General features: G+C 48.1%; 7 protein-coding genes across 7 annotated transcripts in view; 6 read left to right on the top strand and 1 right to left on the bottom strand.

The window, feature by feature from the left end:
* The window catches only part of LOC128299205 (sodium/calcium exchanger 3), a 98,172-nt gene that overhangs the window by 8,199 nt on the left and 71,604 nt on the right, over positions 1 to 18,369 (bottom strand). The window lies entirely within an intron of this gene.
* Positions 415 to 1,989, top strand: LOC128299212 (cytochrome P450 6a2-like). Its single transcript, XM_053035102.1, has 2 exons — positions 415 to 1,495; positions 1,568 to 1,989. Exons 1-2 carry the CDS (start codon positions 415 to 417, stop codon positions 1,987 to 1,989), a joined length of 1,503 nt encoding a protein of 500 aa, XP_052891062.1.
* On the top strand, positions 2,496 to 4,104 carry LOC128299208 (probable cytochrome P450 6a13). Its single transcript, XM_053035099.1, has 2 exons — positions 2,496 to 3,613; positions 3,678 to 4,104. The coding sequence occupies exons 1-2, from the start codon at positions 2,500 to 2,502 to the stop codon at positions 4,091 to 4,093; spliced, it is 1,530 nt and encodes a 509-aa protein (XP_052891059.1). The 5' UTR covers positions 2,496 to 2,499; the 3' UTR covers positions 4,094 to 4,104.
* On the top strand, positions 4,480 to 6,172 carry LOC128299209 (cytochrome P450 6a2-like). Its single transcript, XM_053035100.1, has 2 exons — positions 4,480 to 5,617; positions 5,690 to 6,172. The coding sequence occupies exons 1-2, from the start codon at positions 4,507 to 4,509 to the stop codon at positions 6,103 to 6,105; spliced, it is 1,527 nt and encodes a 508-aa protein (XP_052891060.1). The 5' UTR covers positions 4,480 to 4,506; the 3' UTR covers positions 6,106 to 6,172.
* On the top strand, positions 6,660 to 8,258 carry LOC128299207 (cytochrome P450 6a2-like). Its single transcript, XM_053035098.1, has 2 exons — positions 6,660 to 7,776; positions 7,843 to 8,258. The coding sequence occupies exons 1-2, from the start codon at positions 6,660 to 6,662 to the stop codon at positions 8,256 to 8,258; spliced, it is 1,533 nt and encodes a 510-aa protein (XP_052891058.1).
* LOC128298660 (uncharacterized) lies at positions 9,970 to 15,844 on the top strand. Its single transcript, XM_053034428.1, has 5 exons — positions 9,970 to 11,102; positions 11,188 to 11,602; positions 12,711 to 12,771; positions 12,832 to 13,975; positions 14,032 to 15,844. The coding sequence occupies exons 1-5, from the start codon at positions 9,992 to 9,994 to the stop codon at positions 14,445 to 14,447; spliced, it is 3,147 nt and encodes a 1,048-aa protein (XP_052890388.1). The 5' UTR covers positions 9,970 to 9,991; the 3' UTR covers positions 14,448 to 15,844.
* On the top strand, positions 16,666 to 18,116 carry LOC128299213 (probable cytochrome P450 6a13). The gene is made up of 2 exons (XM_053035103.1): positions 16,666 to 17,638; positions 17,707 to 18,116. Exons 1-2 carry the CDS (start codon positions 16,666 to 16,668, stop codon positions 18,114 to 18,116), a joined length of 1,383 nt encoding a protein of 460 aa, XP_052891063.1.

Here is an 18,369-nt window from a genome sequence, read left to right as displayed (position 1 = left end):
GGATGTGCGAGAAGAGATTACTCATATTGGTGGAAGAACTTTCGAAAAAAACACTGCTTTATGCGATAAAACCTTAAAATCCATGTGGACGTAGTGTGAAGTAAATGCATCCAGACACATAGAGAACAGACACGCCTCATTCCACTAGCTATGAATGAACAGGATAACAGCACAAAGAAACAAAGGAAACTCCAGACGTTAAATGCAAAATAAGGCCTCAAGGTTCACCATTTCCACGGTGGCGGTCTTAGCGTTCGATAAGTCATTGCAAGATTGCAAACAGTCAACGATACGCATCCGCTATCGATGTTCCACGCGAGGCAATAAGATAAGCCGACGAGCGGCAACCGAAACCCCGGTAGCGTGTCGGTGTTGGAACCCCCCGTTCATTTTGGCCCGTAGTGCCCGTGCGTTATGGTCGTGTTTTCGTGGGCGTTAATTCCGTGTGCGATCGTGGTGGCCGGTATCGCCGCGATCCGGTGGTTTTTGCGACGCCGGCAAACGTTCTGGCTGCGCCATGGTATACCGGCAGCCCGGAAACCGCATCTGCTGTACGGTAACGTGGCCGGGCTGGCGGCAAAGCAGCACACCGTCACCATCCTGCAGACGCTGTACCGGGAGTTTCGCGACCGTCAGTTGCCGGCCGGTGGTTTCAATCTGTACTTTTCGCCCATGCTTCTGCTCATCGATCGCGCCTTGATCGAGCGCGTGCTGGTGAAAGATTTCGCCCAGTTTCGAGACCGCGGTCTGTACGCGTGCGAGAAGGCGAATCCGTTGAGCAGCGAAACGCTGTTCTCGCTGGCTGGTGAGCGGTGGCACCGAATGCGGCAACAGCTGGGCCCTGCGTTCGGGGCGGGCAGCGTGCGTACCATGTTTCCCACGGCGGCCCGCATCGCCCAGACGCTGGTGGTGTACATCGGTGCGCAAAGCAAACGGCGCGACCTCGAGTGGACGGATCTGATGGCGCGCTACACGACGGACGTGATCGGTAGCTGTGCGTTCGGTATCGATTGCCGCACGATACGCGACCCGGGGACGGAGTTTCGCGCGATGGGCTATCGGGCGTTCCGCTGCAGCCTGCGGCGGATGTGGAAGCTGCGGTTCGGGTACGCTTTCCGGCGGATGGCCGATGCGTTGCGGCTGTGCGTGATCGAACCGGGCGTGGAACCGTTCTTCCTGCAGCTGTGCCGGTCGACGGTGCTGCACCGGGAGAGCTACCGGCTGGTGAAGCGCGACTTTCTGCAGCTGCTGCTGGAGATGAAGGCAACGGGGCGGCTCGACATGACGCAGCTCGCCGGGCAGTGCTATTCGTTCTTCATAGCCGGGTTTGAAACGTCCGCGAGCTTGATGTGCTTCTGTCTGTACGAGCTCGCCAAGAACGGGACCGTGCAGGAGCGGTTGCGCACCGCAATCGTGGCAGCCCTCGATGAAACCGATGGTCAACTGAGCTACGACATGGTGATGTCACTGGGCTATCTCGATCAGGTGGTGAATGGTAATTATAAAGCATTGCGAGGAAGATCTCCGCACATTCTAACGCCATTCGCGGTTATTTCACCCTCCCCAGAAACGCTGCGCATGTATCCACCGGTTGACTTCCTGTTTCGCGTTGCGAGCACCGACTATCCGATAGAGCACCTCGGGACCATCCCGCGTGGGACTATGGTGGTGGTGCCCGTGCATGCGCTACATCACGATCCGGAGTATTACCCCGAGCCGGAGGTGTACGACCCGGAACGGTTTGCCAGTGCGTCGAAGTCGCGCAACGTGCGGGATGGTGCTCCGTTCATGCCGTTCGGGTTGGGACCGAGACACTGCATTGGGGCCACCTTTGGTCTAATGCTCGTGAAGGTTGGTTTGGTGGCGATGTTGCGCTCGTTTCGCTTTTCGCTGAATGTGGATCGCACACCGGAGCATGTTAGCTTTAAGCCGCGTTCGCTCGTGCTAGCACCAAGCAGTGGGTTGTACTTGAACGTGGAGCGGGTTTAAGAATTGTGATAAGAGGATACCTTTGTGGTGGTTATCGATAAAGAAAAGAGGGTACGTTCGATGTTTTGGAACTGCGAGACACATAAATATGTTTTGACAAGTCATGGCTTTGCGAAGCCACTTATCTGCAGGCGGGATATATGTTAAACTGCACACCGAAGTTCGGCTTGTATGACGTCGATATTTGTACATGTTTGAGTGTTTACAAATCGCGAGTGCGAATATCATAACTGCGAGATTTGTTTTGTAAATAAATAAAAAGAACCTTTCCGGTAGAATCGTTGGACCAAACACTGCTGCTGCTGATGAGATGAGAACTTGTGAATGAAATCATCGTTCGCTGCCAACAACAACACGCCTAAATTGGCAGCGAACGCTTGTGTGCGTGAATAGAATCCATCCCTTCCCTAACACGCGTATTCTTGTTCGCTATGCTGTCCCGACGGTGTCCGATATGCGTTCGTGCGCTCAGTAGTGCGTCGACTGGCCTTCAAGGTGCACGGTTGCACGATGGCGCTGATAACTACAATTCTATCATTGCTTTTCGTATTCGCGTCGGGACTGTATTGGTTTGTGCGCAATCGGTATCACTACTGGAGCAACCGTGGCTTTCCCACCATTCCCAATCAGAAGCTGCTGTTCGGGCACGTAAAGGGCATCAACACGGAGCGCCATGCGTCGTACGTCACAACCGATATCTACCGGGAGCTGAAGAAGCGTGGCGAAGCGTTCGGCGGGTTCAACATGTTCATCATACCGGGCGTGATGCTGATCGATCCGGAGGCAATCAAGACGGTTCTGGTGAAAGATTTCCACATCTTTCACGACCGTGGCATTTTCAGCGATCCCGACGTCGATCCCCTGTCCGGCACGCTGTTCGCCATGCAGGGTAAGCCGTGGAAGATTCTGCGCCAGAAGCTTACGCCCACCTTTACGTCGGGCAAAATGAAGCAAATGTTCGACACGATTCGGGATGTGGCGGAGAGACTGGGCTGCTACGTGGACGAACACTTGCACGAGGAAGAGTTGGAGATGAAGGATATACTGGCCCGTTACACGACGGATGTGATCGGGACGTGTGCGTTCGGCATTGAGTGTAACACGCTGAAGAACCCGGACTCGGAGTTCCTCAAGTACGGCAACAAGGTGTTCGAACAGAAGGTGTCCACCTTGATAAAGATCATCTTCATGCTGTTGGTGCGCAAATACTGGCCAAAGTTTATGCTGAAAATTACCGATGCCGATGTGGAATCGTTCTTCCTGAATCTCGTGCGCGAAACGGTCGAGTACCGCGAGACGCACAACGTGAAGCGGAACGATTTTCTCAACTTGCTGCTCCAGATTAAAAACACGGGAAAGCTGTGGGAGCAGGAGGAGGAGCACGTGGGTAAGGGTGAGGTCGGCATGACGCAGAACGAGCTGGCCGCGCAAGTGTTTATCTTCTTCCTGGCCGGCTTCGAGACGTCCTCCACCACGATGAACTTCTGTCTGTACGAGCTGGCCAAGAATTGCGAGCTGCAGGAGCGGCTGCGGCAGGAAATTAACCGCGCGATCGAGAGTAACGGTGGCGAGCTGACGTACGACGTTGTGATGGGCATCGAGTATCTGAATATGGTCGTCGATGGTAAGTGACGCTGGGGAGGGAACCAAATTTGCGAGTCAAGTAGTGATCGTTTGCATCGTTTCAGAAACGCTTCGGAAGTACCCACCACTGGAGACGATCACGCGTGCGCCAGAGCAGGACTACACTATGCCCGGCACGAAACACATCATCCCGAAGGGCACGATGGTGCAGATACCGATCTACGCCCTGCACCACGATCCGGACTACTATCCCGATCCGGAGCGTTTCGATCCGGAGCGGTTCCGGCCGGAGGTGGCAAATGCTCGCCCACCGTACGCGTACATGCCGTTCGGTGAGGGGCCTCGCATTTGCATTGGGCTGCGGTTTGGCATGATGCAGACCAAGGTGGGCCTGATCAAGTTGCTGCGCCAGTTCCGATTTTCGCCGACAGAGAAAACACCCGAAACTATACGATTTATGCCAAAGGTGTTCATTCTGTCCCCGGACACTGGGAACTATCTGCACGTGGAGAAGATATAGGACGGGTTCAGAGGTCCAGCAGCCGCAGCATGTTCCATGGTGAACCATGTTTGCGATAGCGAAAGTGTGGTGCGAACTATTAATAGAATGTTGCTTTGCGTGTTACGAATTCTTACGATCAGCTGTATCGGAACACCGTCGCGTTGCGCTCCGAGGATGGCGTCATCCGGACGGTATTATACGCTTAATGTTAACCATATGTTGATTTGTTTATGTGAATAAATCCGTGTTTGGCTTTGGGAAGCGATTCCCGGGTGGTAATGTCGGAATACGAACGACTTGTGTCAGAGGGACGAGCGTGAAGCGTGAGGTGTGTTTAAACGACGGGAGTTTTATTTCAGTGGTTCGTTTCGGTGGTACTTGGTCGATCAGTTTCGTGTTAGCAGTTGACGTTGCTAGAACCTCTCACCATCATGGCGTTTGTCGGAGTGATACTGCTGGGCGTGGTGTTGTTACTTACGATCGCTTATCTGTTCCTGCGCGAGAGACATAGCTTCTGGCGTAGGCGAGGCTTCCCTTGCAAGCCCAACCCGAGCCTGCTGTTTGGCCAAATGGTGGGCAACGGAAGTACCAAACATGCGGCGTATGTCACGCAGGACATCTACAACTATGCGAAGGATCAAGGTGAACGCTACGTTGGGTACAGCTTTTTCTTCATGCCCATACTGATGGTGTGTGACATCGAGCTGGTGAAAACGATACTGGTGAGGGACTTTCACGTGTTTCACGACCGTGGCATTTACTGCAACTCGCGTGTCGATCCACTGTCCGGCAATCTGTTCGCGCTCGAGGGTCACGAGTGGCGTGAGATGCGCCAGAAGCTTACGCCCACCTTCACATCCGGCCGAATGAAGCAAATGTTCGGCACGATGCTGGAGGTTGCGGAGCAGCTTCAGAAGCATCTGCTGAAAAACGTCGGGCTCGAGATGGAGATGAAGGATGTGCTGGCACGGTTTACCACGGACGTGATCGGGACGTGCGCGTTCGGGATCGAGTGCAACACGCTGGATAATCCGGACTCGGATTTCCTGAAGTACGGCAAACGGGTGTTCGAGCACCGACTGTTCGCGATGGTGAAGATGACATTCGCAATGCTGTTCAAGGGCACAGCAACCAGGCTGGGCGTGAAGGTGACGGACGACGATCTGGAGCGGTTCTTCCTGAATCTCGTCCACGAGACGGTTGCGTATCGCGAACGGCACGATGTGCAGCGGAACGATTTCCTGAACCTGCTGCTGCAGATCAAAAACAAAGGAGGCCTTGCGGACCAGGAAGCGGACCACCCGGTGCCGGACGGCGCGGGGATGACGATGAACGAGCTGGCCGCGCAAGTGTTTATCTTTTTCGTGGCCGGTTTTGAGACGTCCTCCACGGTGATGAACTTCTGTCTGTACGAGCTGGCGAAGAATCCCGACATCCAGGAGCGTTTGCGGGAGGAAATTATTGGTGCAATCGAAACCAACGATGGAAAGCTGACGTATGAGATAGTGATGGGCCAGGAGTACCTCGGGCAGGTAGTTAATGGTGAGTTAAAGGTTCAAATATTAGCAAATCCCACGAAGCAGTTAAACAATCTTCCTCGTCGATTTTTCTCAGAAACTCTCCGCAAATATCCACCGCTGGAGACTACACTGCGTGTGACGGCACAGGATTACACGATTCCCGGCACGGACCACGTGATTCCGCGTAACGTCGGAGTGCAGGTTCCGGTATTTGCCATTCATCGGGATCCCGCACACTATCCCGACCCGGAATGTTTCGATCCGGACCGATTTTCGGCTGACGAGTGCAGGAAACGTCCGGCCTACACGTTTTTACCGTTCGGCGAGGGACCGCGGATGTGTATCGGGATGCGGTTCGGCACGATGCAGGTGAAGGTGGGTCTGGTCACCTTACTGCGCTTCTTTCGCTTCTTCCCATCCGCCCAAACACCGGAGCGGATCGTGTTTGATCCGAAATCGTTCATTCTCTCACCGATCGGTGGTAATTATTTGACGGTGGAGAAGCTTTAAACTGCTAAAGGGAAATGTCCTTTGCAATTGATATTTATATGTTAAATGAATTTATGTTTCAATAAAGTATATGTACTTTAACCTACCATCATCGAGAGCATCACTTATGACAAGCCCCTAATCAGATGTTTGCCCGCATAAGGAACTCCTTTATCAGCCGATAAAGAGCACGCGCATTGCAACAATCGGTCTGATATTGAATCACCCACGCTGCAAATCCATATTTGGCATTTACTGTCTACCGAGCGCGCTGGCTTAATCATCAACCTAGGTCAGGAACGGTGGTGTGAGTCGGAAGCCGACACAGAAATAATTCATACATATTTTCCAGTGCGACAACATAAGCGCATGTATGTGTACGCGTACGGGCAGATTGTGTAGATAGCCAAAAATTCCACCTGCGGATCAAAAGCAGCAAGTCATCGCGCTGCGTATTGAACTCACACCAATAAATGCGTTGGGTACATATTTGCTAATCAAAACGCTTAATAAAAGGTATGCGAGCGGCGTTGCGGCCAGTTCAGTTCGGAAGTGACAGCTGTGCGTGAAACAAGATGGAACTTCTCGGTTACGCGTTGACCGCGTTCGTGTTTGTCGTGTCGATTGCGTATCTGTACCTGCGCAGCCGGCACAACTTTTGGCGTAATCGTAGCGTTCCTTATGTGCGCGGAAAGCCTCACCTGGTGATGGGACACATGGAGCACTTCAATACGAAACACGCATCGTACATCAACCAGCAGATGTATCAGGATCTGAAAGCGCGCGGTGAAACCTTCGGTGGAATGAGCTTCTTCTTCATACCGGCCGTAATAGTTGCCGATCCGGAGCTGGTGAAAACGATTCTGGTGAAGGACTTCAACGTGTTTCACGACCGGGGCGTCTTTAACGATGCTAAAGCGGATCCCCTTTCCGCTCATCTGTTTGCGCTGGAGGGTCAAGAGTGGCGTTTGTTGCGCCAGAAGCTTACGCCCACGTTCACCTCTGGCCGGATGAAGCAAATGTTCGGGACGATCCAGCAGGTGGCGGAAGAGTTTCTGAAGTACATGAACGAAAACTGTCACCGGGAGATGGAGATGAAGGATGTGCTGGCACGGTTTACCACGGACGTGATCGGGACGTGTGCGTTCGGGATTGAGTGCAACTCGATGAAGAATCCGGACTCGGACTTCCGCAAATATGGCAACAAGGTGTTCGAGCAGGATACGTTTGTTATAATGAAGTTCGTGTTCGCCACTATGTTCAAGGGCCTTGCGAAGCGAATCGGTGTTAAGCTGACCGATGAAGGTGTGGAGCGGTTTTTCCTGCAAGTTGTGCGCGATACGGTGCAGTATCGGGAGTTGAACAACGTGCAGCGGAACGACTTTATGAACCTGCTGCTGCAGATCAAGAACAAGGGCTATTTGGACGAGCGTGACGGTGGAGCAAGTCACACTGGCAAGAGTGAGGCCGCCATGACACTGAACGAACTGGCGGCACAGGTGTTTGTGTTTTTCATAGCTGGATTTGAAACGTCCTCCACCACCATGAACTTCTGTCTGTATGAGCTGGCGAAGAATCAGGACATCCAGGAGCGGCTCCGTGAGGAGATCGAACGTGCAGTCGACGACAACGATGGACAAGTGACTTACGAAATGGTCATGAACAATCAGTACCTTGACAATGTGATCAACGGTAAGCATGGCTCAAATAAATGTTCCAATTTTGCAAAACCTATTTAACACATCCTAACTCTTTCAGAAACTCTGCGCAAGTATCCCCCGGTCGAGTCACTGTCGCGTGTGCCAATGCGAGATTACACCATACCCGGAACGAAGCATGTGATCCCGAAGGATACGCTTGTCCAAATCCCCGTGTACGCTTTGCAACGCGATCCCGAGTTTTACCCGGACCCGAACCAATTCAATCCGGATCGTTTCCTACCGGAGGAGGTAAAGCAGCGCCATCCATACGTCTTCCTCCCGTTCGGCGAGGGTCCACGCGTTTGCATTGGATTGCGTTTTGGAATGATGCAGGCAAAGCTTGGCCTAATCACGTTGCTGAGGAACTTCCGCTTCGCGCCCTCGGCCCAAACACCGGCTGAGTTCGAATTCGACCCCAAGTCATTCATATTATCACCCACGAAGGGTAATTATCTTAAGGTTGATAAGATATAGGGTTCCTAGTGCGTAGAGATACTCGTTGGAGGCATTTAGCAAAATGAATCGCGCTTCAAGGTTTTGCACGATTAACTTATTTTACGTTAGCTGTACGCATCAGATGAAGTAAAGCATATAGGAAACAATCGTTCATCTGAATCAGAAGACAAACAGTTGCTTAATGCAGAGCAGTAATAAACTTTAGATACATTATGTACTGTGCAGTAATAACTTTAATTAAAATTAAAGAAATGAATAAGGAACAACACATCAAAATGTAAAGTAAACAAAAGGTTGCCAGAACGAGGGCCCGGTTTTGCGATGTTAAGAGGAGGATGCGCCTGTAAAAGTCACGCAATCGACACAGCAAACACGAACGCTGGATCAACGCATGACCCAGAAGTTCCATCTTGCTTTCCACGGAGATGTCACGCTGCGGTAAGCCTACTCAAATATCTCATATTGCGCGTATTGTTGCGCTTCCGAGATTGCAAATATGTGCTCAACAAATTTTAGGGGTGTGCGTTCAATATATGGAATGATGACTTGCACATTTATACGATAAGTGATGGAGTGGGTGGGTGATCTACGTAGTATTGGCCCCAGTTGTTCGCAGGACAGACCCAATACCAACTCCAATCCTTTGGACTTATATATATGAAAGTTTGAAGTACGTAAAGTAAAATATACAAAAAAGCGATAAAAAGTTAAATAAATAACTTCAACATAAGAATGATGTTTGTAAGGTAAGAATTGAAGTATTGTAGCTAAACATAGCTTAGCAACGCTCTTAATGCGAAGTTGATTGATATGTTAAGAACAACGGTGGCTTAAGGGTCATCCGTAAAGAACAACGGGGGTGGCATTGCGCAAATGACAATGCATATTTCGCAAAATGGTTGTGAGATTGCGTAAAGCTTGCGCTGTAACATTATCTAGGATATAATGATATCGGAATCGATTTACCCGTACACACATCACCAGCCATGTAAGAGAATAGTTTAAAACGTCTTGTTAAATCAATTCTTGTTTTGTTTATAAAAATAAAATTACTGTTACATCATGCGGCGCTGGACTGTTTAGAAAAAGGTAGCCGCGAAGAGAGAGGGTGAGAGAACATAAAACAAGTTGTGATGATTTCATCATGCCGGTTAAACAGTTGTGATGCTTTTATGTATGTGTTCCGGCCATAAAGAGATCAATTATTGTGGCCGTTTACAGATTGTTCTCACATTCACATCAAAAGCACTTGTAAACTGCTCATCGGCAGAGTGACCGGTTGATTAACTAGCAAACACAAATAAGATTTTTGTTTGATTAGCTACCTTCTAACATTGTTGTAATATGTTTTACACAATCCAATTGATAGTAAACAGCTTTTGAATAATAAAATTATAATCAACACTTTTACTATAATCTGACTGAAAAAATGCTTGTTTTTCTTTGGAGGGAATTAGAAGTCAACGCCCTTCGGAGGCGGCAGCATCAGGAATGGAGGTACAATGAAAACCACAAACGACTTCACCAACACCAAACCACGCATGGCGCATGGAATTGGAGGCATTTAGCAACGCCCGAGCGAACGCTTTCGTCAAGTCATCTCATCGATAGCAAGGTGTAGGTATGATTCGGTACAACGCATTTTATCGCATGCCTCACCGCTTCGCTTTGGACTTATATATTGGACACCACCAGTTCGCGCTCGACTCAGTTTCGGCAGTGCCAGTTTCGGCAAAACATCGCTGGACGCCATGGAGCCGATCACGCTGGTGCTAACTGCATTCATTTTCGTAGTGTCGATCGTGTATCTGTTTGTGCGCAGTAAGCACAACTTTTGGAAGGACCAGGGTGTACCGTACGCACCGAATCCGCACTTCTTCTTTGGGCACGTAAAGGGACAGTCCCGCACACGGCATGGGGCCGACATCAACCAGGAGCTGTACCGACAATTCAAACAGCGCGGTGTACCGTACGGCGGAATAAGCCTCTTTGTGATGCCTTCGCTGATCGTGGTCGACCCGGAGCTGGTGAAAACGATCCTGGTGAAGGACTTTAACGTGTTTCACGATCGCGGTGTGTTTTCCAACCCAAAAGACGATCCCTTCACCGGGAATTTGTTCGGTTTGGAAGGTAATCCGTGGCGGTTGTTGCGTCAGAAGCTTACGCCCACGTTCACCTCTGGCCGCATGAAGCAAATGTTCGGCACGATATGGGAGGTCGCGCTCGAGCTGGAAAAGTACATGGAAGAGCATTACCGTCAGCCGGAGATCGAGATGAAGGATGTGTTGGGCCGCTTCACGACGGATGTGATCGGGACGTGCGCGTTCGGGATCGAGTGCAACACGCTCAAGACACCGGACTCGGAGTTTCGCAAATACGGCAACAAAGCGTTCGAGTTGCATCCCGTGACGGTGATGAAGTTTTTCTTCGCCTCCTCCTACCCACAGCTGGCGAGAAAGCTGCACGTTCGTACCACGCAGCAGGATGTGGAGGACTTTTTCATGAAAATTGTGCGCGAAACGGTCGACTATCGCGAGATGAACAATGTGCAGCGGAACGATTTCATGAACCTGCTGCTGCAGATCAAAAACAAGGGCAAACTGGATGATCACGGTACGGTCGTGGGCAAAGGTGAGGTTGGGCTAACGCACAACGAGCTGGCCGCACAGGTGCTTATCTTCTTCCTGGCCGGCTTTGAAACTTCCTCCACAACGTTGAGCTTCTGTCTGTACGAGCTGGCAAAGAACCAGGGAATACAGGACCGGCTGCGTGACGAGATCACTCGCGCAATCGATGATAATGGCGGCGAGGTGACGTACGATGTCGCCATGAACATACAGTACTTGGATAACGTAATCAACGGTAAATATGGCGTTCGCGCGGGGATGCGAAGCATTTTAATTTATTGGTTTGTTTCTTCTCTGCGTTCGACTACTCTACATCACAGAAACCCTCCGGAAGTATCCACCGGTTGAAACGCTCACCCGCAAACCGGCACATGATTATACCATTCCCGGCACCAGGCACGTCATCCCGGAAGGAACAATCGTGCAGATACCGATCTATGCGATCCAGCGTGATCCCGATCACTTCCCCGACCCGGAACGGTTCGATCCGGATCGGTTCACACCGGAGGAGGTGAAGAAGCGACATCCCTACGTGTTTCTGCCCTTCGGCGAAGGGCCTCGCATTTGCATTGGGTTGCGGTTTGGCGTGATGCAAACCAAGGTGGGTTTGATAAATTTGCTGCGCAAATTCCGCTTCTCACCATCTGCCCGGACGCCCGAGCGTGTGGTGTTCGATCCGAAGATGTTCACGCTGTCCCCAACAGGTGGTAACTATCTGAAGGTAGAAAAAGTTGCGTAGTGATGTTTTTTTTTGTGGAAATGACATTATAAAGTACACAGCAGAAACGTATTTATCAGCGTAAATGTAAATAAATAAGTCTATTGAGAGATATTTTATGTAAAAAATATATCATAGAATATTATTAACAGCATATGCTAGATTGTCCAAACAAACAACACAACTAGGACTTTTCAGATCCAGTCCCTTAATGTAAGGTAAGAATATCATGAACACAATGTTCAGCAGATTTATACATGTAGGTCATTGTGGTAAACTTTCGAAAAACAGAATTAGTTCAGTAGGACACAAGGTCTTAGTTAAGTTCAGAATCGAACCCAGATCGGATGTTGCTTTGCTCCATGGAATAACAACTGGAATAACAACCTTTGACTTTGTCTCTTAGAGAAATTTCCCTTGTTATGCATTTGAAGTTATATTATTAATATAACTTATATTAATATAAATATAAATACATATTTTAATGGGTATTTATAAATATTTTAATTAGGTATTTTTTTTTAAAGAAAATGTTCTAATTTGGGACGGTACTCTCACCAACCGGGGCGAGCCGGTGGTGTATTGGTAGCGGCGTCGGTCTTCACACGACAGGGACCGGGCCAAAATCTCATGCGAACCAATTCCTCGCACGCAGGACTGACTATCCGGCTATGGGTAAATAAAGTCAAAGAAAGTCGTAAATGGCATGTCTAGACCTCTTGAGGTTGTTGTGCCAATAAAGCAGAGGTCTCACTAATACCCGAAAATTAAAACACAATTAAAATATATATTCCGTAATTGCACGTATGAGTGTGTTACGATGAAAGATTCTGTAGCAATCATTTCAAGGACAATGCACTTCAATAAAATGTTCGCCTGTTGATTAATAATGTTCCTACACGTGAGGAGCCTAGCAAATACACGTTTTTGAGATGTGTTAAGTCATTAGATTCAACACTTTTTTCTAGTACTGGCGCAAATCTTTGCAAGTAGATAAAGAAAAACCATACAGCTAGAAGCTAGACTTGTTATGTGACCAACACATGCGAAGATGTTTGTAAATATCTCAGTTCGATGACTAGTGAAATTTAAGTTTGGAACCATCACAACCCGTTACCATGCTAGATACTGGATTCCACACGCACACTATCAAGATGTGCTCGATTACCTTACGGCAAGCGAGTTTGTAGGAAGATTGTCCAGCACTATATATTATGCCGAGCGCCACACGATTGCGTTCAGTTAGCTCCTGAGCTTGAAATTCGGCGCACGAAAAATGGAGCTCATTAACGCGGTGCTGGCCGCGTTCATCTTCGCCGTGTCGGCAGTGTATCTGTTCATCCGGAATAAGCATAATTACTGGAAGGACCACGGATTCCCGTACGCACCGAATCCCCATTTTCTGTTCGGACACGCGAAAGGACAAGCTCAGACAAAGCATGCGGCAGACATCCATCTGGAGCTGTACAAGAAGTTTAAGTTGCGCGGTGACCGGTACGTCGGCATGAGCCAGTTCATCATACCCTCAGTGTTTGTGATCGACCCAGAGCTGGTCAAATCGGTGCTGGTGAAGGATTTCAATGTGTTCCACGATCATGGTGTGTTCACAAATGCCAAAGACGATCCACTAACAGGTCATCTGTTTGCGCTGGAAGGTAATCCGTGGCGATTACTACGCCAGAAGCTTACGCCCACGTTCACCTCCGGCCGAATGAAGCAAATGTTCGGTACGTTATGGGATGTGGCACTCCAGCTGGACAAGCATATGGAAGAGCACTACCGTCAGCCGGATATTGAGATGAAGGATGTGTTGGGCCGCTTCACGACGGACGTGATCGGGACGTGCGCGTTCGGGATCGAGTGTAACTCGCTGAAGAATCCGGACTCGGAGTTCCGAAAATATGGCAACAAGGCGTTTGAGTTTACTCTGATGATTATAATGAAAACTTTCCTAGCGTCGGCCTATCCGGGACTTGTGCGAAAATTAAGAATGAAGATCACCTTTGACGATGTGGAGGACTTTTTCCTGAAAATTGTAAAGGAAACGGTAGACTATCGTGAGAGTAACAATGTGAAACGTAACGACTTTATGAACTTGCTGCTGCAGATCAAGAATAAGGGAAAGTTGGACGATAGTGAAGATGCCAGTGTGGGCAAGGGTGAAGTGGGTATGACACAACAAGAGTTGGCTGCACAGGCATTCATTTTCTTCCTGGCCGGTTTTGAGACATCTTCCACCACGCAAAGCTTCTGCTTGTACGAGTTGGCAAAGAACCCCGAAATCCAGGAGCGCCTTAGACAAGAGATTAATCAAGCAATCGAGGAGAACGATGGAGAGGTGACGTACGACGTCGCCATGAACATTCAGTATCTGGACAATGTGATAAACGGTAAGATAATGCAACGTTTCTCTGGCAGGTGGTGTAAAATGTTTGCTTTGTTATAGAAACGCTACGGAAGTATCCTCCGGTAGAATCGTTGAGCCGTGTGCCGTCGGTAGACTATCTGATCCCAGGCACGAAACATGTCATTCCGAAGCGAACATTGGTGCAAATTCCGATACATGCCATTCAAAATGATCCCGAACACTTCCCCGATCCGGAACGGTTCGATCCGGATCGGTTCACACCGGAGGAGGTGAAGAAGCGACATCCGTTCACATTCCTCCCGTTCGGCGAAGGGCCACGCGTGTGCATAGGGCTTCGGTTTGGCGTGATGCAGACCAAGGTGGGATTGATAACGCTGTTGAGAAAGTTCCGCTTCTCACCGTCAGCCCGTACGCCGGACCATGTAACGTTCGAACCGAAAATGATCACCCTGTCACCGAATGGAGGCAATTACTTGAAGGTGGAAAAGTTGTAAGATAACTGCAATCTTACATCAAAGCACATCAATCTGTCGAAAAGCTGCTGCTATTTGTCGGAAAAAATGGACCATCTTATGGTGTGTGGTTTTAGAAATAAAATCTTCATTTACATGATCATTTGATAAGATAAAACCATTGTGAAGAATTGCGCATTTTGACCGTACAGTGACGAGCAAATTCTGATTGGTTTGCATAACAAAAATAAAAAGAGCTTGATAAGATACCGAGGTTAAGACCCAAGCGAATTTAAGTCCCAAGAAAATGAAATAATCAACACGAGCGCACGCGCTTCAGGCTTAATTGAAGTTTCAAGAGCCAAAAGAAAAAAAACATCACCTACATCTAACAAAAGAAGCAGTCGTGTTGCGAATCTGTAATGACTGCGCAGTTTTGGAGGAACATATCACCCCCTATTCGTGGGTCAGTCCGGGAGCTGGATGTCAGTAGTGGAACTATTCGGTGTCGGAGCACTGCCACCACCCGTGTACCAATAGAGGAAGAGTGTGACCAGATTGGGAATCAACATTTTCTCGATATTTGGGTGCTGCTCCATCAGCACACGCACGGCAGCATACGATGGTGGGATCATTAACTGGTGTGGCCTTCATAATTTTGGACATTGGTTAGAGCATCGTCACGGTGTAGATACTTGAGAGCGCCATTCATGTATGTGATGGTGGGATCGGCCATATGCCGGGTTGGCTTACAAATTGCGTCTCGAAGTTCCTGCCAACGTTTCGTTGCTCGTTTCTGTTTACGAACGCAGCCTCTACATCAATTCCATGAACAGCTCCGGAGTGGTGATCTTACTCCGTTTGAGTTTGTAATGAAAAGACACAAACACTATCTTATAGTAGGTCGTTTTTGTGTTGGCAATGAATATTCATTCAAAATGTCGTTAGTATAGTAACAGGATTAGAAGTTATTGCTACACATATGACTTTTGCGGTTGGGTTCTAATTTCGTTTCATGCTAAGGTTAATGAAGAGCAAAGGAATCAGGGGAGGAAAAAAATATATGACGAGCTTTGCATTAATAATCATCGATTTCTTGCTATACTGCAACGAAAGATTGATCATCAACTCTGTGTTTCCATTAGAGGCTACGAGTTTGCAAACTGCTCCTAATGGAATTATGTTTATTTTAAAGCGTAGTTATGAATATTTACTAAATTTTATCAGTTTAATATTTCTCTGAGTTAGACAAAATTCTACCTCAAATATCAAACAAATTTTTATTGCTTAAAAGTAAAATGGAGCTGGAGTTTTGAGCCTCTTATTATTTTTATCGTGGTCTTTGAAGCACTAACGAAGATCAATAAAATTGGAATGTTGTAGCTCTTCATTATTTTGAAGTGACTTTCAACAGGAAATTAGGGCATATAAAGTCATTAACCTTTTTTAATCTTTATTTTAAAACGCTTCTGTTAAAGACTTCACAATAGCATGATGTAACCACGCAAATTATGATGGCACAATTTTTTGATGCGAAATATAAACTCGTCAAGGAAAAAGAGAATGTTTTTGTTAATCCTGTAATGGGCAAACGAAATCAAGCGCATATAATTCCGAAATGTAATTAGATGCTAGGCTTTTAATTGCAAGGGAAATCCAGTACTGACATGTGTCATAGATCAAGAAGAAGATGTTTAAAATTTAATTATTATAGCAAAAACCATCACAAATTATAGCAAACGAATATTATCAAGTTAGTGTTTGGCACTCCACCTTTCAACAAGATCAAAAACTTTATTGATAACGAATGGTAATCGAACTTTTGAGTGACCTATAAATTTATCATCGACCGAACTTCATCAAATGGCGCAATAAATAAAATGGGGAAGAAAGTGGATTTTAACAAAATGGAGCGTTTTGAAACCGCCAAATGAAGACTGCTCCAGTTAAACGTTCATCCGCCTTTCCCTTTATGTGGCACTATCTTATCACTCATTCTTCTGTCAGGCTAAGCGATGCTAATCACGGTTCTGATACGAACATTAAGCCCTTGCTTAGTGAACTACACGGACAGAAGTGAATTCCCGCACCGAATTCAAATTATGCAACCCACTCTTATCGGTCGCTTCCTGATGCAATGATAAACGAGATTCTTTCGAAATCAATGCCTTGTGCCGCATCGTCTTGGGCCGTACTTCACACTGTACGGGTTCGGTCCGTTATCTGATCGATCCAGTTGAAAAGTGAGTGCCGACCTCAAATGCTGATCGTGGAGTTTTGGATCGCTCTCAGCACCACGGTGCTGCTGTTTTCCGGCTTGGGAGTGTGTCTGATCCTGGATAAGCGGCGATCGGTTTGGGTCGATCGGCGTTTTCCCGGCACCGGCCGGACCGGTGTGCTGTACGGTGACTATAAGGCGGCCGGCCGTACAGAGCACCGTATGTACACGACCCAGCGGTTGTATCGTGAATTTAAGGCAAAGAAATGGCCCATAGGCGGTGCGGTCATGTATCTGACACCGTGCGTAATACCGACCGATCCGCACTTGATCGAGCACATGCTGGGTGCTGAGTTTGTAAAGCTGGTTGGAAGGCACACAACCGGCGGTGCCACGTTTGGCGGTTGGTGGAACGCTTTCGAGGATAAACATTTTGAGTCTTTAATTGATGTGGTGTCGGAGGAGACTGTAGAGATGACGGAAGTGATGTGTTCCACCAGTACGCCGGTAGATGTAAAAGCGATCGTGGAGCTGTTCGTGGCACGAGCACTGACGAGATGTATATTTGGGAAGAGATATACCGAGGAGGAGCATAAGCTACCCCTCACAGAAAAGCTAGCCAAACATCCGTCAGGCACAGTGTGGGAGGTGTTTTCAACGGCTTTTCCAGACGCGGGATTTACACGCGTGTTACGGAAAGCGTTAAATCACATGCAAGAATATCCACTTATTCTGGAGGAGCTTATAAGTGCCACCACCCCAACCGCGGATGCTAACTTCCTGCGGTACATGAAACAACTGGAGCAGCACGCCGGAGCAACCGATCGTATGGCGTTCGAAGATACGAAAATGCTGATGCTGGAGCTTGTTCAAAACGTGTTTTACACAGCGGCAGGAACGATCGTCGCCTGTCTGTTTGAGATGGGCCACAATCCAGCGATACAAAACAGTTTGCACAGGGTACTGAAACGATCGGGTGATTCGATGGTGGACTTTTTGGACAAGGTTATTGGAGGTGAGTAATGCAAGGAAGCTTCAACACTGAGCTAAAAATAAATTACGCTTCGTCTTAAACCTTTTCAGAAACGCTTCGGAAATATCCTCCGATTGATGAAATATCGTTTGTGACCGGTGCCAATCATCGACTGCCGAGTGGGGAACTGATGGTACCGAGAAAAACGAAAGTGATCATCCCCATCTACGCACTCCACCATGATGCTGAATTCTATCCAGATCCGCATCGGTTCGATCCCGAAAGGCCTATTCTGAGGTCCAGGAAAGAAACGGTACTCTACCGACCCTTGGGCGGTGTACCGTTTCCGATTGGGTCAAACTTGGCGCTGCTGATTGTGCGTGTGGGGTTGGGCAACATCTTGAAAGCGTGTACCGTGCGCTTATCTTCGGTATCCCCAGCAACGTTGAAGATATCGCCAAATCAACCGATACCGTACCCCTGTGGTCGGGTCGAGCTGCTGATAAGCCGTGCCGCGTAAGGTGAACCACAATGTGATGCTTTTGTAGCAAATTTATCAGCAAAGTGATTAATGGTAGCTATTTAGAGAGATATGGTATTAACAGGGCAGTACATGAAGCGAGCAGATGTTTCAGAAAGAGCACCCAAAACATTACTTTTTAATAAAAAAAACTTTTGATAATTCGAGCTAAAAAAAAGTATTGTAATTTAAATAAATTTAAATTAAAAAACACCATTGATTTTGAGTGCTGGAAAATGTCATCTTGGATAAG

This window comes from Anopheles moucheti, chromosome 2 (genome assembly GCF_943734755.1).
Source record: "Anopheles moucheti chromosome 2, idAnoMoucSN_F20_07, whole genome shotgun sequence".
NCBI classification, from domain to species: domain Eukaryota; kingdom Metazoa; phylum Arthropoda; class Insecta; order Diptera; family Culicidae; genus Anopheles; species Anopheles moucheti.
The sequence above is the reverse complement of the archived record's forward strand: the minus strand, read 5'-3'. Positions and strand labels throughout refer to the sequence as shown.